The sequence below is a fragment of the Xiphias gladius genome, chromosome 24 (genome assembly GCF_016859285.1).
Source record: "Xiphias gladius isolate SHS-SW01 ecotype Sanya breed wild chromosome 24, ASM1685928v1, whole genome shotgun sequence".
Classification (NCBI taxonomy): Eukaryota; Metazoa; Chordata; class Actinopteri; order Istiophoriformes; family Xiphiidae; genus Xiphias; species Xiphias gladius.
This window is the reverse complement of record NC_053423.1, coordinates 18,870,814-18,889,388: the sequence shown is the minus strand read 5'-3', so window position 1 is coordinate 18,889,388 and position 18,575 is coordinate 18,870,814. Positions and strand designations below refer to the sequence as shown.

The window sequence follows — 18,575 nt, the reverse complement described above, 5'->3', positions numbered from 1 at the left end:
GACTACTTGCCCTTCGAAAATGGAGATGCTCTTGCACTCCCTGACATACCATATGCATACACTGTTCAAACGGACACATACACACATCCATATGCACAGTTTGTTTTGTGCTGAACAAATGGCTTTTTGCTGTATAAAAAAAAACAATCTATCTTGCTGTCTCCATGCAGCTACTAGAGTATTTTTCCATTAGCTCGACCACCTCAGAACTATAATGGCCATAAACTTAATCAAGCGCTGGTTCTTTTATGAGGCCATTTTTCGTAATATGGATAACAGCACGTTCTTCTCCACCTCAATAACACTGTACTTGCTCTGCGTATGCTGAGGGACATGGTTAATAAGATGTTTACCTCAAGCTGAACGCCCTTGCATTGCAACCAGCATCCCAACCGCGCTCACATTCCAGACCCAGCATAATTACAAGCCGGGTTGATTAATTATGTCTTAACAATATGCTGCACTCCAACGCCACAAGGGCTAATTAACAGAATGAACAAGAAGGGTAGGAACAATTATTAGGAGGTTCAAGCTCGCGCTGCGAATTTGGCAGTGCTGTTTACGGGCACAGAAAATGTGCAGATTAGGCTATATCGCCCAGACAGAGACAAAGATCACAGCTAACTCTGACACACAGCTCCGAGCATGTAGAGTGGAAAAGCCTATTGAGAAACTCTGATATAGCAAGTACGCCGCTCTGTGTTCAGGACGCCTGGCCGTGCACCTGATAACACAGCAGAAACAGCAAGTAGTGAAATCCATCGGCCTTAATAGCTGGTCCTGCTCACCGTGCATCCTACCTGCAACTCGTCTTATCTCTGCAGCTTCGGCCCGGAGGCAGTCCTGTCCCAGAACTCAGATCAGATCGGCCCATAAACAATCTGACCTTTACAACAGGGGGAAGATATACGATCTGACCCTGGGATAAGGAAGAAGGTGCACATTCCAGGCAAGTAGACTGTCCTTGTCATCTGATATTTAAAGTTTCAAAAGATTCCCAATCTTGTGTGGAAAATAGGTTTTTAAAATCAGTTTCTGCCTTGGATTTTATTTAGAACAACAATACTGAACTACTATATACAAACACTAAATATTTATATTTTTAATACCATTCCCTTACTCTCAAACTTGACCATGAACATTATTTTTTGCACAAACAAAGTAAAAAGTGCCTGAGAATACATGAGGACTATACCCTGACCCATCAGGGTTAATAGCTTTTAAAGGCTACACACTGATACTCTGAACCCCTCTAATGAATGCCTTGATTATGGAAATGCCCTGCACCTCTGGAATACGAATACTGCCTGTCGTGGCCAATGGTTCAGCAAGACAAGATTTGTGCTTCTCTTAATCACCAGGATGGGTATTACAGAACCATCATGAATGCAAAATCCCATTAAGATGACGGGGTTGCCATTACAATAAAGTCATTCCATAAATCTGATGAAATCCATGTACAGCTTGTCATCGGGATCCCCCCTCTCCAGAGTCTTTTCAGAGCATCCAGGATAATGACAGCACTTTATTTCCCCATCTTTTTGCATCAAACAAATAACTAAATACTCATAATTAATTGCTGCATTCAACTCCAGCAGCCTTGTTTGTTTCTTTGGGATTCATGAATACATGGAGCACTTAGTGGGAGGTGAAAGCAGGTAACTTTCTGCTCTTTCTTGAGCTATTAGCTAACATATCAAAAATGCAAGGGGGCATCCAAGTCAAACGAGACCCAGAACAAAGTACTTTTTTTTTTTTTTTTAATTTGGACTGCATCAAGAAGATACAACCCCTCTGGTGTATTTGTTTTAAAACTAAGGTGTTACAGATGCTTCAAAGTAGCTTTCAAGTAAAAGGGAAATTCCCTACAGCTCTCGAGAAATACTTAATTTAAAATGACAAAGTGAAGAGGAGGTCATGTTATATTGTGTGATATACACAGTATACTGTTCCCCACATGCATTATACTGTCAGTGTATCCCAGGTGTGATACATCAGTAGCCTGTAGAAGTCTGATTAGTACATTTGTGTCTGCAAAATACGGTAAGGGATTCAATTCAGTGTACTTTAAGATTAAAGTGATTCTGATTAAAGTGATTCTGCTGGCCACTACTTTGCATACAGAAACACTATGACAGCCGAACTAGTGGTATTATTTAATATGCTTGGATGGTGGCAGAGTAATGGGTGACCTGCAGCCCGTCTGTCCGGTGGAAGAAGCAGATCAATGTGCCGAGAGATCTCAAAGGGATTTCGAAAGGACCCAGAGAAAGCCTCATTATCTACGACAGCATGAGAATCACCTATAAATGCATCGGCCCCTGACACAGCCGAAGTATTTGAACGCCACCCAGTCTAATACATTCGGCCGTATGACTGTCAAAACATGCCGCCACCTATTCAGCGTACCTGTCACATATTTATAGGGAGATCCTTTGCGGGGGGCAGCAGCAGGTTCATTCAGTTCCGCGCTGGGAGCGTTCGGACTCTCCCGTCCACCTGAAAGCAGGATCAGGGGGCTACAGTTGCGCACTGAACCGCTGTGCGTCCTGCTCTAGTGGCGCTGTCACAGCTCGGTCCACCTGGGCTGTCAACACTAACCCCCCCCCCTCGACCTCCGCGACTCTCGACGCACGGTTAAATTGCAAAACACACTGACACGGGGCAAACGGAGGCTCCGTCCGGGCGCCGTCCGTAGAAACAATGTCCAGGCGGAGTGTGCGGCCGCCCCCTCGCCCCTCTCAACCGCCGATATGTCGGTTTCTCCCTTATTATCCGGCATGCACCTCTCCCAGTCAGAGCACCACGGACCGCACACCATCCCACCCCGACGCTCCACCGGCCACCCGGACTTACCGAAACAGGCTGCGTCTGTCAAATAAAGGCTGGCAGCCTCATCGTAACCCAGCGGTGAATTAAAGTGCCCCTGTTGCACTCACGGTGAGTTCCGATTGCAATGACCTTCTGGCTCTTTTGTATCCCCGTGCAATCGCTGCGGTAAGACAAGAGGTCTCTGCTAGTTTTTGATCGGGTGGGATCTCGGGGGCTGCTTCACACACACTTGTGATTCCGATCTCAAAATCCCGAGCGGCGTGAGTGACAAAGGTGCGCGGGCTGAGCGCCGTACCAGCAACACGCCAGGAACAGAAAACAGTTAGGGCTGCTTCAAGGTGAAAAACGCACTTTGCAGAGACACAGTCCCGTTTTTTTTTTTTTTTTTAAACCATCGCAACATGCGCTGTTGCCATATGTAAGCGGACAATGAAGCGTGTCGTTGTGCGTGCAGGAAAATGAGCTTGCAATGCTGATTTGATGCCTTTAGACCAGAGGATCAGATCCACATGAGCCAAATGAGGAATACTCTACAACTCCGAACACAGAAAAAAAAAAAGCCACCTACAATCTCAGCAGAAAGACCCGGTTATCTGTTATTACTAGGATGCATCTACAATGAACACAGAAATCACCCAGTACGATCCCCGCTGCGCTCCGACTTCTCCCCGTCACAGAGCTCGCCCTTACCGGCTGGCGAACCACGCTCTTCCCCTCTCTGGTAATTTTCCTTTTCACACCACGGCCGGGCATTTGCGAATCAATTCAGCGTGCGAGCGCAGGTCTCCCCGTCGGGATATGAATGATGACCGTGCGCGTTAAATTGTCCATTTTCCATATCTACAACAGTCCACACACGACCCGCCCCCGGGCGGCAGCGATTGGCTCAGAGGCTCCTCGACGTCTTGGTCTCACAGTAAAGAAAAACACAGACATCTGGATGCGACCCAGCGCAACTGGAGCGCTTTTGGAAACACCGAATTACGCGCAGGCATTGAACCGACACGCAGGAGCGTCACGTTTCTACAGGCTCCTTTAAATGTAGTCTCCTGCTCACTGTGGCTGAAGATAGCGATCGTGTCGCCTCTGCGGAAAATGTGGTTTCAGGTGCATGGCTGTAAACGCCGGGGCCACTATCGTGACGGCAACTTTGTATGAGGGACACCAGTCTGGGGCTGGGGGGGGGTCGTTGTTTTAACATTTCAATTCTATGAGACGAGAGTTGTTGGCTATAGGCCAGCGGTGAAGTGAATAAGGTATCTAATGCATTATTACTCAAAAGTAAATCCCAATTAGGCTCCTTTATTTTGGTAGCAGGCAAACACACGTGCTCCGCAGCCTGTTGTGAGGATGTGCATGGGAAGGCCCGGAGAGCCAGCCGGGTGTTAGGACTAGGATGCTGTTTTAAAATACACCACCAGAGCACCATTTTTTTCACAATACGCGCTATATACCGCGTGTTGATGAGGCGAACGTCGTCCGAAAACGCTACGCGGCCGCCCAACGACCGTGCCCTCGCACATTTTGTGGGGTACGGCGTGATAACATCACCGGGATAACCGAGGTGAAAGTGACACGGAGCCTGGTTTCCGAGGCGAGGCCGGCATTTCTGAGACTCTTGCGCCGCTCTGCGTCCGGAAAAAAAAAAAAAAAAAGCTGCGCTCCTGCCTTTCCCCCTCCGCTTCCCCATTTCGTTTCATTTCATCGTCGAGCTCTGGAAGAGTATCCCATCTCGGGATTTGCCTCTCGGTCTCCGGGCAGCGCCGAACCGAAACCGAGGGTGGGGAGAGAAGCAGGACGGGCGAGCGAGACTAATCGCTGAACAACGGGGCAGAGGCTTTCTGAGGATTAGTGACAGCTGTCAACAGTCTGAATGCGGCTTCGGCAGCTTTTACAGAAAAGTGAAGGCGGGGGGGGGACAAAGAAAAAAATGCCCTGATTGCTTGAAAATAATTAAGCAAATAAATCTTATTAAACCCTGACAATTGAAACTCTATTATATTTTATTATTGGCTACATTATCATTATTATCAGTAGTAGTAGAGCAGCCTATTAAGAAGTTGGAACCAGTAAAGGTTTGGAAGTTTTGCTAGGAAATCACTGGAATAATTAGCCCGATCAATTAACAAAATAGTTGAAGACCAATTTTCTGTCGACCAGCCAGTCGACTAGTTGATTGGCTGATCCACTACACTAAGCTGCACTACGGCAAAGCGTAACTTCGTTCGGGGTTCCAGTTTAATTTGGACCTGCTCATATCAGGTGGGTGAATTATTCTGCATCTGCCAGATTCTTACTGCAAATGACGCAATTCATTGCCTTAAAGGTATTTGGCTTTGAGTTACGTTATCAGGCCCTTTATGCAAAGATGTAGTGTATCTAGCATACCGTTAGGTGGTTATGACTGATGAAGTAACTTTTAATAATTCACCCAGAGTGACAAGTGGCAACGTGACAGCCTTGTGTGGGATAGGATTGTGCGCTGTTCTGTAAAGCCTAAAGTTAAATTATCTCTGTAATTTTGCTTGGGGGCCCCTAAAGGACCCCTCCATGGACCATTTCTGGTCCCCACAGAGAACAACATAAGTGTGTGGGGGGGGGCAATCGTTTTTTAGCCTATTTAGCAGAATATGTCTCGTGTTCTACGCCAGTTAAAGCAGGCGGGAAACACTTTGTTTTCACTGGCCGAGGTGATCAGTATGCTTATACACTCAGTTGCCAGCTTATTGGGGTACACACCGAGCTAAAAACCAATGCGGTCTCAACACACGAGTCCTGCGATAAATCCTGCGTTCGTGGAGGTTCCAGTGGTCGGTTCTTGTTAAATTTGTTTCAAACAAAGTGATCGGTTGATTCAACTCTGTGATCAACTTTGTGGGAGGATGGGCACGCGGTGCCGTTGAGCTGCACTGTCGTGAACTGAGAGATGTGTCTGTCCTCTGGCCTGCCTTCGCTGATGTAAAAAAAAAGGGTGGACACAATAACAGATGCACCCCGCAGTATAATTCAACGGCACTGCAGACTGCGGCCTCATCGCGACCTTCGGGAAAGGTAGGATTCAGCGCAGGGCGTCAGCTTTGGCCACGAGCACCCAGCCGCCTGGCGACTGTGCAAGCGTCGGGCCTCGTCGGGGGGGGGGGGCAAGCAACGTTGATCAGAGTGGGGATGGTGGTGTCGCCCACGTTTTCCACCCAACCGGGAATGCAGCACCAGGCTCCTCCCAAACCAGATGTAGAAACCGGGTGATCCTGGGAGTTCACTCCACCCCCGAGTGAGGCCTGACAGGCGGCACACGCTCACACGGTCTGCCGCTGCCGCTGCGAACCGAAAGACCGCCTGACACGAAGTCCCCCCGGCAGCTCTTTTTTTTTTTTTTTTTTGCACCCGCTGTGTCTCTGAGCAAATATCAGATGCCTCAGGTAAGGCAACGTGTGGTTTCGGTTATAGCAGACAAACATGCGGGATTCAGGTTTTCTCTTAGCGGTACCGTGGTTGGTGTTTATTCCAGGCTGCTGCCCGGTAAGCGTCGAACTGTCGACTTTGAAACGGTTACGTACTATAAATATAACTGCTTCTGGACACACTTCCTGCGATTCTAGTCCTCATTTTTAGCTTTAAAGCTATAAAATCTAATGTGTTTACGGTAGGAACGAACGCTCGTGTTATGCAAGCCGCTGGGTACGCTTCCTCTGACGTCAGATCTTCGCTACCCACGTGAGCTTAACCTTTTCCAGTTTTGGAACTGATGATTTTTGCACGTTAGAGGGCACAGGTGACAAGGTATGCGTGTACCTGACCTCTGACCTCAGTTCTGTCTGTTCTGGCTACCACAGATTCTTTTAGATTAATTATCTACCAACTGAGTCTGATTCACTTGGGTCCATGAGAATCGTGGTTTTGTAACGCCACACACACACACACACACACACACACACACACACACACACACACACACACACACACACACACTTGTTAAGTGCTGTCTAAGGGCTTGTTTAATGCTCTGTTGCAACATGTGGGTAGTTGTCGATTCATTGGGGTTTTTTTTTTTTTAATGCCGTTATTTTCCATCATAGTGTTCACACAGGAATTCGATGTGCAGCTGTTCTTATGTGTTTACGGGCAGGAACGCGTGGAAGTATGTATCGTGTGTTCTCGCCCGTCTCAAGCCACAGACACAGATTCTGTGGTCTTCATTCATGCTTTCCCTCCGCTCTTTGTTGTCCCCTCTGTGGCCGGGGTCAGGCAAACGTAACCGGCATGCTGGCACCACAGGGGGATCGGGTCATGGAGCTCGTGGAATGGGAGCAACGCTGGCAGGAGGACCGAATTGGCTTCCATCAGCCTCATGTACACAAGTAAAAACCCCCACTTTTCAATGTCAGAAAAGCAGCACAAAAAAACAAGTTATTTACAAGGTAAATAAGGACCGTCAACTAGGCTGATGCAGTCCAAACATTGCCACGTCATTCACGTTGAAGCTTACTCTGATTGCATGTTGGAAATATCCAAACTTTTTAAGTTTGAGTGCTTTTCATAAAGTCAAGAAGTTTACATGGAGTGTTGATGTAACCCTAACTATTAAAAAAAAAAAACACACAATCAGGAACATGTGGCGGTTTGCTGTTAATTGTCATTTTGGTTTTGTCTATTTCTGACAGGATGCTGGAGATCAATATCGATAAAGTTCTCTCCAAGAGGACAGGAGTTCGCTTCTTCTTCCCCCTCTGTGGGAAAGCAGTAGATATGAATTGGTGTGAAAAAGCTTATTATATCCAATAAGGATTACATTTGGTGTTTACATGTTCGGTTATTCTTTCTGCTAGAAATGCCAGTTCTTATTAAAAAGGGTACGGACAGCCTATAATTAAAACATTTTCCCAGTGACGAAAACAACCTGCTTCTAAGTTGGCTCTCCTTTCCGTGTGAATACCAGGCTAGCAAGCATGGGCCATTCGGTGGTTGGGGTGGACATATCCGAAAAGGCCATAAAACAGTTCTTTGAGGAGAATAACTTGACGTACAGTGAGGAGCCTGTCCCCGCCATACCTGGAGCAAAGGTTTACAAGGTAGATGAACTGTAGACTGTGTGTGTGCGTAAATGGCGAGGGTTCATCTTGCTTTTCGTGTAACGAAACATAACATTTATTCAATAAGACAGACTGAAAGTCAAGTTATGTGAATGTTTTATGAGTCGAAAATGCACTGTACAAGTTTGTTATGCCTCAAAGTTATAATCCATTTTTTATTACTCTTAACGGTTAACATTTTTGCAGCAATAGCTGTTCAATGTATTTAAATTCAGTTATTATTTCTCTCTATATATATTTTTTTTTTGTTGATGGCAGAGTCTGCTATTTCTGTTTTGGATTCAGATTGCCTTCACACACACACACACACACACACACACACACACACACACACACACACACACACACACACACACACAATGGATTCACAGCATGCAATCCAGTGTCACTGTCTGATTTTATCGCGAGGACATCAGTTTCGCCGTTTACTGTTCACTCTCCTGCAGCCAAATCAGCGCTTTATGAAGTTACTGCTAATGCAAACCCAACAAGTTCTCCTCATGCTGCTTCACTATAAAAGCTTTAGAATGGAAAAAAAACGGGGTTGCTTTTGTTGTGAAGCAGGAAAAACAATGCATTTTTTCACTGAGGGTCGGGCTAACCGTGATCATTCATTAAAAAATACACAGAAGGAACACACTGAACAAGTAAAACGACGATTAGTGTTTTTTTTTTTTTGTCTCTGACTATCTACAGTACATAAAGGACAGTGTTTCTTCATGTTTAAGCTTATTTATCATATTTACAAATCACATTTATTTTGCAAATGAATATACTTTACGCTAGTATCATCCACTCTTGTATCAAATGTTCAAAAAGAATAAGTGATTTAATTAAGTAACTAAGCTGCTATATAAACTATATGAGATCTGTAGTAAATGCACTAAAAAATTTCGAAAATACTGATGTTGCATTATTACAGTCTGTTGGTTCAGGTTTTTCATCAAAGTACTTATATATCAAACAACAAAGCATGTAGGAATGCCTATTTACCAAACCACATTACTTGCTGAAACTACATGTATTTATAGACATGGGCAAAACATTTATTCTACATTGTCTTTGTTCCGCAGAGCTCGGAGAAAAACATCACTCTATATCAATGTGACCTGTACAAGTTCTGCAGGTAGGTAACCGCCGTGTGTTTTTATTCCCCTGAAAAAGGTGCTAAATTACTTACTTAGAATGACTTTTTCTCAATTTCACAGCTCCATCGAGGGTCAGTTCGGGGCAATTTGGGACCGGGGATCTCTGGTGGCCATCAACCCAAGAGACAGAGAAAAGTAAGAAGAGACTGAACCCTCCATTGAGGCTACATATTCTTTTTTTAAAACTCAACTTAGAAGCAGATGCCTTGTATATCAAAGCACCCTAAAATTGAATGAAAACCGCTTGAAACTGTTTACATTTATAATGTGAATTATTTTAAGAAATAAACATTAGATAATTAGTTATACATAACATAGCTAGATAACGTTTTGTAATTTAACCATACGTTCCACGTTGTCTTACTACACTGTCTCTAACAATACCACAGGTATACTTCTCTCATAATTTCTCTGATGGCCAAAGACTGCAGATACCTTTTGGACACTTTACTGTACAATCCTGATTTATATAAAGGTAATCCCTCCATATTGTGTCTAAAACATCCGGCACTGTTTATTATCATTTATTTTGCATTTTAAAATGTCTGCAGGGGGCCTGTGTGTTTGTCTGAGTTTGGTTAAAGGCAAAAGATATTTCTGACTGTGTTTGTTTTTCAGGTCCTCCCTTTTTTGTGCCTGATGAGCAAGTGCACAGCCTGTTTGGTGAGTGTTGTTAAGAACAATCATGGCTGCGTGTGTTTCTCTACTTAATCATGAAACTAAGGCCTATAAATTAACCCAAATATGGAAGAAGTGATACTTGGATACCTGCTAGAAATGTGAGTACTTTTTTTTGCCAAGATTGGAGGCTGAGGCTAATTTGAGCTTTATACTGGCACAAATTCTTTCTTCAGGGAAGAGCTGTGATATCGAGCGGCTGCAGTCGGTGGATGCCTTGACGGACAGACAGCGAGAATGGGGCCTGGACTACCTGACTGAAAATGTACACCTCATCACTCCAAAGAGCAGTTAAAAACTACCTTGCAAGCTTAGCGGGCTTAGAAAAGCTGCTCTTTGGCATTTTGTAGCAAAAACAGGTCCTAGGAATTTTTTTTTCATGCTTACACATCTTGATACAGCTTCACTTTGGGGGAAAGTGAAAGTACATGGAAATAAAATGTTGATAAAATAATAAAACAGTTTTGGAACTCGTGAATTTTCATCAGGCCTCTAAGGACTGTAATAAAGTTTTGAATGCCTGATAAAATAAAAAAATGTTTTGTAACAAGATGTCTGTGGCTTAATTGAAAGAAGTTGGACAGCTGACAGCTGTTGTGTAGTACTGACAGTATTAACAGTTGCAAATAGGCATTTTTTAACATGTTAATAGAACTATTTACAAAACTGGATGTACAGCAATGATACACAGAAAACAGGATGTAAGCTATAATATGACATTAAAGCAAAGAAATCTTAGGAAAAAAAAGACAAGTCAAATGATGGTAAGACAAAGAGTCAGTTTTTCATTCCTTACAACTCTGACTACGTTTCAGGGCATTTTCAGGGGACAGATACTTCTGCACTTTCTAAAAATCAAAAGCAGGTTAACAGTGTGTAAAATGTCAGTCTCTGAAATCTTCCTCCCTTTCTCAAAACAGCACAAATTCATGTCAAAAGTCAACAGATATCTTTCACTTTTCATGTATCAGTCTAAAATGTTTACTTGTGGGCGCAGGACTCCCAAAACAGATGAACTAAAGTTTCATGAAACCTTCTACAAAAGCATGTTTATAAGCAATTCGCATAAAGGAGAAGGGCATTAAGTATCCAGCTGATTAAAAAAAGAAAGAAAAAAGGATGGAGTAAGACTTTTTTTTAAAGAAATATATATTTTTTTTAAATATTAAAAGCGCCATATTGTAATATTGCCTCAAGGGGCCAGCTTCTCCTCCATTGGCTGTTGCCCGGATACAATGCCTAACATTAGCAAACGAACTGGGAAGGGAGCGTTAGCTAAACTTTAGATAGTGGTGTTTACAGAAATGCCGAAATATCCCGAGGACGTGAGAAGCGTAAGTTGCCACACTGAAACAGTTTGAGGTTTTTGGAGACTTTGTGTGAAAAATAAAACGTTCTAAACTTTGCCAGTAAATTGTACAACCGGTGTTTGTGCGGCTACATGAACGTCGTTAACCATTCAAAAGTGCCAAAGTGACCTACCCGTGACGTTGCTGGTGCCTAACTGTTCCGATTCATCGTAAAGTTACGCACGATGCAAAGGTCCGGCTGACATTAAAAGGGCGTACCTTTCAGGTGAGCGTGCCGCCGCCAGGCCGCTGGGCGTGGAGCGACGAGTCCCAAACGGTGGAGTTGGTCAGGTGAGGACGGTCAGAGCAACTTGCAAGCGTGTTGCGCCCGCTATCAGTCGCGACACGTATAAAACAGTAGACCATTTTTTTTTTTTCTAGTTCTGGTCAGGCAGAGGAGGGTGTTTTGAGTGAAAGGAGGCAAACCCACGACGATTTCAAAGATCTTCAGCGGCGCGCAGAATGGTAGGCCTGAATCCACGCAGCTTTCAAAAGTTTTTTTGTTTTTGTTTTTTTAATTAAAACAGCTGTTTACGTTATTCGAAAGGCAGACGAAATCTAGACCTGGAATCTCCTTTTGTAACTGCACAAAACGTTTTTTCGGCTCGTTACATTTCTCCGACTAACCTGCACATCTTCATCGTCGCTGCCTCCCCCAGGTTGGCCGATGTCCACACATCGAACCCTAGAGGGCGCCAAAGCATTAGGAAGAGCCTGAGCCCCGCGCGTCTGACCGCGTACAGGTCCTCGGTGATGAAGAGGCGGGGAGACCGCGTCTCCATTGATGATGTTAAACGCAAGTGTCGATATGCTGTTGAACTCCTAATTGGCCGAATAAATAGGAGCTTGCTGGGTGTGAATGTACAGGAATCAGGGATTGCTCAGATCTGTATGTGTGATTATTTGCTCCATTACTAGAGTGCTCGCCATAAGGACTGAGGTTTTTGAGCAACCAAATTGTGACTATAGGACAAATCGCTCTTCATAATATCATCATAATATCAAATATGGAGTAAAACTAAACTCTGCTCTTCAGGGGTGGTGATAGCCTTTAGCCAGAGAATGCCGTCTTTCTATACCTAGTGACTGCCAGATGACCTTTTGACCCTGTTCTGACAAGGCTCCCTGTGTTGCAGACGTGGCTGTCAGTTTGCTACAGGAGCATTATTCGCTTCCCATTCCATTCTGCTTCTTGGCTATATTGAAGTAAGTAACGCATGACTTGAATTACCTTATACACAATTTCCTTTGCCAGTAAATTGAATGAAAAGATCGGCCACTCAGTACTATTTCTTCCTTGTCTGTGCTTAGGAGTAAAGAGCTTGATGAAGTCCTGGCTGCCCTTCTCCTTTACCTGTCTTATTTCTTTGAACACAAGTCTCTGGAAAATAAACCTAAGCCTGTATCGGGGTAAGTATACTAACAATGGAGGAGTGTTGTTTGTTTTACCGTATATAGCATGCATGTATATTACAGGCTGTTGATTATTGTCTTTATTGTAATGCGGTGGCATTCTTTATCGTAGTAATGCTCTCTTTATCCCCCCACGTCTGTGACCTGTCTTTATGTATATTTGCTCTTCCTCCAATCCCCTGCTCTCTCTTCTGTGTGCTGTATTTCTACACCATCGCTTCCTCCCCAACTAACCTGCCAGTGTAGACATCATCGCAGAGCACCAGATGACGGTGGAGACTTTGGCCAAAAAGGAGATAGCTCAAAAGAAGCTGGCTGTCTCTTACTTCACTCTGGAGCTAGAACAGCATCAACAAACAGCATATCAGAAGTGAGTATTTGTTCATATTTATCAAACAGGTCTTAGGCAGGGAAAGTTTTCTTAGTTTCACTCAGTTGTATAGTTACCAGGATGCATTACTTGTCATGCTATTTTCAAAATACTTCCTGGGTTAATGGTTGGATAGCAGTAGTGAATGCCTTCCCAAGAGGATCTGAGGAAGGCAAAGAAGAATGTTTAGCCGAAATTACATTTATTCTGGAAATCTTTAATAAGGGCAGTATTTATATTAATTAGATTAGATTAATTTCAGGAATGCAGGAATCTCTAATACAGTATGTATGGTTTGAAGTGTTATGGTCCTCTGAATGGGGTCAGGCACAAAGTCCATCACTACAACACTCTGCTGTCATTCTAGCCCAATGTGAGATCTGCAAGGAACCATCTAGTACTTTACATTTTAGCAACAGTAAAATGTATTTTTACTAATAAGCATCAAATAATAATCACTGTGCATAATTGCTCTCTATATTGCAAAGTTGTAGGGACTGACAAGAAGTGATAAACATCTTATGATATTCACATAAAAAAGCCCTGCTATCAAAGCCACTTCACATCACTTATCTCATTTAAATGTTGTCACTACAGTACAGGATACAATAATCACTTACAGGATAGGTTCACATTTGTTCAAGTCTATCTTGATACAGCATTCACATATCTATATCTACACTGAAAGTTTTTTATTCATTGTAATTGTACCTCCTGTCCATACTGGCCTTGAAGAGATCCCCCTCATGATTCAAATCAAATGTAAGAGATGGGGGACGAAATCCATATTCCTTCCTCTGTGCAAAAATGCACACAAAAGTTAAGCTGAAGCTAATACTGTATGAGGCTTCAGTGGTGGGAGTTGCACAAATCAAGTAGCTATCTTCCAGAATTACTGTGATTTTAGTATTCCCTCTTTGTGCTTCCCCAGAAAGTGGTTCCTTCTCCCTCTGTAAGAGAAAGAGGGTATGTGGAACTACCAGAAGGACCATAACTTTGGTATCTACTTTGGTAGATAGATTTGGCTAACTCAGACTGCTGGAGCCACACGTTAGCCTCAGCTGAAGTTTACGACAAACTTCTAAACCAAACTAGGACTGAGGATTCTGTTCTCAATCAAATGCATTGGATTCACTTTAAAAAGGGATCTCTGTAGGGCATATAGTATGGACAGAAGGAACAACTACAATTTCCAAAAACTGTTTCAATATAAATATGTGCATCTGAGCATTGTTTTAAGACAGACTTGAAGAAATACCCCCATATGTATTCATTATCCTTCAAGGGCTGGATTCAGGTACTGTGCACCTTTTTAAGTGAATTTAATTGTTGCCATGGTTTCCTATACACGATTGTGCAGTTGTATCTAAGGTCTGCCATTAAATGTTGGTTTTTGTTCTCATGTTTCTTTCAAAAGTGTTTTGCGCTCAATGAAGGTACGTACTGCTGAAATATTCGTACTTGCTAGAAATGTAGCGCTGCTAATCACAGATCCCAAACCAGTATGTTAGACTCAGTGCTAGTACGATCATGTCATCCACAAAGAAAGGTCAACCAGTCATACTTTTCCACAACATACTAAACTCTTATGTGTTTTTCCAGGGTCCACATGTCAAACAGTACAGAATGGCTGCTACATGCGGTAGGTGCAATCACAGCCTTTTGCTGCAATATAATAATCACCTTGACTGCAAGTAGACCTATCCAACTAATATGTTTTTAAGGTAACTGACCGACTGACCTGTCATTCTTTCCGTGTTGGAAAACTCAAAACTGTATTGCCTCATCTGCACACAAAAATAGACCTTTCTGCTGGTCAGAGAGAAGGCCAGTCCGCCATCTGTGAATATAGACGGCAGGGAGCAGAACTGAGCTACACTGAGTGCAGGTTATGCCTGGTGGCCTTAATGAATTAGTTAGTGGTAGGAGATGTTGACATAACACAGGTGCTTTGCTCTGACAGGCTCCCTCCAGTATTTAGCCAGGCGGGTGGACAGGGAGAGAAATATCCCTCTAACAGATGCATTTTATTGCCTGCTCTGTATATGACCTTTTTTGGACAGAAATAGCTGTTGTGACCTTTTAAAAACCCTGAGGAATAAGTGGCGGCCTGTGAATTGAAGGAATTGATTCGAGGATAAAAAAAAAACAGCAGGTGACAACCTTCACTCTGCTCTCCCTCTTTCTTTTCCCACTTTTTCCAGTGCATGTACAGCTTCTACTGTTTTGTGGCCTGGGTGACGTTTGGCAGGAAGGACCTGAGAGACATCCAAGAGGAGGTTGGGCGCCTTTTGTACTCGGACACCTTCCAAACGGCAGTGAGGAGCGGAACTGATGGGGACTCAGGAACGACCTCCACTACTCTGGGTAGTTCAGCGAAGACGGGAGAAGCTGACCCCAGGGGGATGGGATGTAATGGCACATTCAAGCACAGGTACGTTAAAGTGAAGTAAAGGTCGGGTTGAGGTGGCTTTAGCACTCACTCTCACTGTACATGTATTTTTTAAGACTACAAGAATTTTTGATTGAAGAAAAGCAACAGCATTTCTAACCCTCGGTTACACTCCTATTTAGGTTAATATTTCTAATATTATAAAATACTTTTTCGGTTGCTCTCCCCACAGACCAACCAAACGGTCAACTACAGTACATAATGTCCCTGTGGAGTTTTGTAAAAGCTCCGTACTGGTTACCATTCATGCACTACAACTGAAAACCCAATCGGTGACGTATTCAAAAATCCATTTTTTGCGACAGTGCAATTTGACCTCGAGGTCCTGCACATTCAAAGGTCAGAGTTCATGTTTGCGAGATTCTGATCAAGTGTTCAGCCAATAGTAAAACTGTGTTCTGTGATTCTGTTACCCCCCACATACTTTTTATATGGAGGACTTTTCAGTATCAGCATTCACTTGGGGTTTGCTATATGTCAATTCTTATGTCTAACCATCACTAGACATAACCAATCTTCCCCTGATTCAACATATTATACAGCAAATAACTATATAGCTTAGACACTTAACTTGTCTATGATTGATAGAAAGCTTTTCCTATCGGACAAAGCTATGAATCTGTCGACATCAATCGTATTCCAGTTAGAGTCCTGACAAGATATCTGACAGCCTGTTTTATGTTGCTCTGCTGTGTCTGACACATGATTGGCACTCGTGTAAGCTGTCAAAGGCCCGGTGCTCTTTTTCCTGCTGTCAGCTTGGGATCAAACAATCAAAAGCCGGGCTCGGGGCTTGCTCTTCTCCTGAGGGTGGATGTACACAACATGACTTGGACTAGCTTCAGCAACACTTTTAACTGTGTTGCAGACACCGCAATGATTGTGGTTTAAAAAAAAAAAAAAATCTAGTATACATATTTTTGTATTTGTTCAGGAACAGCACACGGATCCTGAGAAGTTTGGCTACCATAGCGTCTTTCCTGATTAATTAGTTCTGCATATTTGTCTAGGTTTCCACCATGAGTATCATGTGTATGTATGACCAAATGGAATATGTGTGGGATTTCTCTTTATCAAAATGCTTATACAGCTGTTGCCTGCAAGTGAATGAACTACTATATGTATAGACAGTTTTTTAGTGTAGTATTTTGTTGAATCAGAGGGGTTGTAGATATAAACGATGTAATCTGTTTATAATTGAAATGCATTAGGGAGCAATCTGTACACACTAATGCATGAAATTCACTGTCCCTGTTTTTCCTGCAGTACATCAATTTTTATGTTTCCCCGGGGTGTTTATATGTACTATATGTTCATTACAGTTTTTGACCCTGCTCCTTGATCTGACTTTTAACCAAGGACATCCGATAGGCGTCCGGCCCTCAGCAGCGTAGTTGATCAGCGTTCCCCACTCATGGTGTCTCTGCTGCCCTCACCCAAAGAGCAGTCCCCCCATCTGTTCCTCAGCAGCCGGGCCAGGAGGCAGAGCCTGCTGCAGATCGAGCACTGTGACACCAAGGCCCTGACGGAGGAGCTCAACCAGCAGCTGGCCAGCGTCAGGTGGCCACACGATACGTCCCATTTTACACCCTGGAGGATGTGATTTATCATGATTAATGGTATCATGTATCTGTAGCACTACTGTGTGCAGTGACGTCAGACAAATAGTCGGAGCCATATTGGTTGAAGTTGCACTAAGTGTCCATTTGTGACGACTTCGGGCAGAAATACTCCAAAATAAACTTATGGAAACACACCCCTGATATACAACCTCTCATAGGCAGCTTCTCGAGACCTTATTGCTAATGTGTTATCCATAAAGATTACCTACCTCTGCATCAAGCAGATACATAGCTACATATGCATCCTAATGCTGCCATGTTTCACCAGTTATCCACCAACACTCCTAAGGAGAATATCTGGGTCGTTTATGGGGTTTAATGCTTAACTGTCTTCACCAGCCACTCATTAATTTGATCTGTGCTGGGCACATAATGTGCATTTGCCTTTTCAGAGCATTTTTTTTGCTTACGGTTTTAATGTATATTTTCAGGCCTACATATAAAAACGTTTTTTACAACATGTACACAGAACTGCGGAAGCATATATTAATATAACTGACTGACACTTAAATGCAGCATAAAATTTTGTGCCTGTATGACATTAAATTTTCTTCTTTCTTTCATTTAGCTTCGGGATTCTTGGCAAGCCACTGAGGCAGTTCAGCCTCATTACCCTGATACCCTATGGAGAACAGAAAAACAACAGAGATGAGGATGAGGACCATGAACCAGACAGTGATGTTAATAACAACAGTGAGGATAATCTTGGCATCCATGTTCGGGGAAGCATGTCATCCTTCGAGGGGCCCAAGTCGACCGGCCCTGCCAGATATGGCAGCACCACCCACATAAACACTAGAAACGCAGCAGCTACCACTGAGGCAGTGACCGCAAATACTGAATGAGTTGCATTTGTATGTGTAAAAGAGGCCGTGTTTTGAGTGTTTCCATTGGTTTAATGCAGGCATGTGCTTATGTTTGCAAATGCATTCCTCAGCACAGCCCACGGGGCCAAAAACAGAGAGACAGATTCAGGTAGCAGCTGAGTTTTCATTCTGCTTTACTCTCGTGTGGCTCATATTCAAAACACCTCCCCGGACTGTCATCACATGCTGGGATTTGCCTCTGAATTTAAATCAGTTTCTTATTTGCCAGCTGGTGGTGCTGTTGAATAAAATATCATGAAATCCATAACTACATTGAAGGTCTTCACTTTCTATCGAGTCTGAATGATATTCCATTCACATATGAAAATGAAAGAAGTCCAGCACATTGCATGCATAATTCACCTTGAATAATTTGTATTTGGGAAATCAAATTATACAGCCTTCACACAGAGTTTATTTATCATCCCTGTCACTGTTCTTTTTTTTTTTTTTGGATCGCTGAAGGCTTCCCTTTCGATGACTGTGTCATTCTGTGTCCTTGTGCTTCCTCGCACCAGGCTGACAGTTACATGAACTGGTGCCACATTCTCACACTCACACTCACACACGACTCTCCAGCCAGGCTCGGCAGCAGACGGGGCTTTGCCTTCGCCCTAATTGGCTGCATAATCTGGGACACCGGGAGTAGAGTTAAGCCCTCTGAGGAGGAGAACGATGAGGCCTGGGAAGCTTGTGCTTGTGTGGGGGATGGGTCACAAAATAAATGTTTAAATATTTGTAAGATTTGGATTGCG

At 43.5% G+C, this 18,575-nt stretch overlaps 3 protein-coding genes across 6 annotated transcripts in view; 2 read left to right on the top strand and 1 right to left on the bottom strand.

Annotated features, from left to right (window-relative positions):
* ext1c (exostoses (multiple) 1c) overlaps nt 1-3,654 on the bottom strand; it is an 80,665-nt gene extending 77,011 nt beyond the window's left edge. Inside the window, exon 1 of the mRNA XM_040122104.1 lies at nt 3,523-3,654. The gene's annotated coding sequence lies outside the window, so the exon portion shown is untranslated. The remainder of the gene's footprint in view (nt 1-3,522) is intronic.
* A 2,457-nt stretch (nt 3,655-6,111) lies between these two features.
* Nucleotides 6,112-10,232, top strand: LOC120786593 (probable thiopurine S-methyltransferase). Of its 3 annotated transcripts, none has more exons than XM_040122106.1 (9): nt 6,112-6,251; nt 7,078-7,190; nt 7,494-7,586; nt 7,769-7,901; nt 8,996-9,048; nt 9,131-9,205; nt 9,460-9,545; nt 9,689-9,733; nt 9,925-10,232. In XM_040122106.1, the coding sequence occupies exons 1-9, from the start codon at nt 6,243-6,245 to the stop codon at nt 10,041-10,043; spliced, it is 726 nt and encodes a 241-aa protein (XP_039978040.1). In that variant the 5' UTR covers nt 6,112-6,242; the 3' UTR covers nt 10,044-10,232. The 3 variants fall into 3 exon arrangements, with proteins under 3 accessions (XP_039978040.1, XP_039978039.1, XP_039978041.1); XM_040122105.1 differs by having other exon boundaries at nt 6,245-6,351; XM_040122107.1 differs by lacking the exon at nt 6,112-6,251 and adding an exon at nt 6,373-6,612.
* An 805-nt stretch (nt 10,233-11,037) lies between these two features.
* On the top strand, nt 11,038-18,088 carry LOC120785985 (protein phosphatase 1 regulatory subunit 36). Of its 2 annotated transcripts, XM_040121028.1 has the most exons (11): nt 11,038-11,082; nt 11,324-11,388; nt 11,479-11,562; nt 11,757-11,893; nt 12,234-12,303; nt 12,409-12,507; nt 12,752-12,880; nt 14,483-14,522; nt 15,085-15,314; nt 16,692-16,892; nt 17,523-18,088. In XM_040121028.1, the coding sequence occupies exons 1-11, from the start codon at nt 11,053-11,055 to the stop codon at nt 17,797-17,799; spliced, it is 1,362 nt and encodes a 453-aa protein (XP_039976962.1). In that variant the 5' UTR covers nt 11,038-11,052; the 3' UTR covers nt 17,800-18,088. The 2 variants fall into 2 exon arrangements, with proteins under 2 accessions (XP_039976962.1, XP_039976961.1); XM_040121027.1 differs by lacking the exon at nt 14,483-14,522 and having other exon boundaries at nt 12,757-12,880.
* Nucleotides 18,089-18,575: the final 487 nt, after the last annotated feature.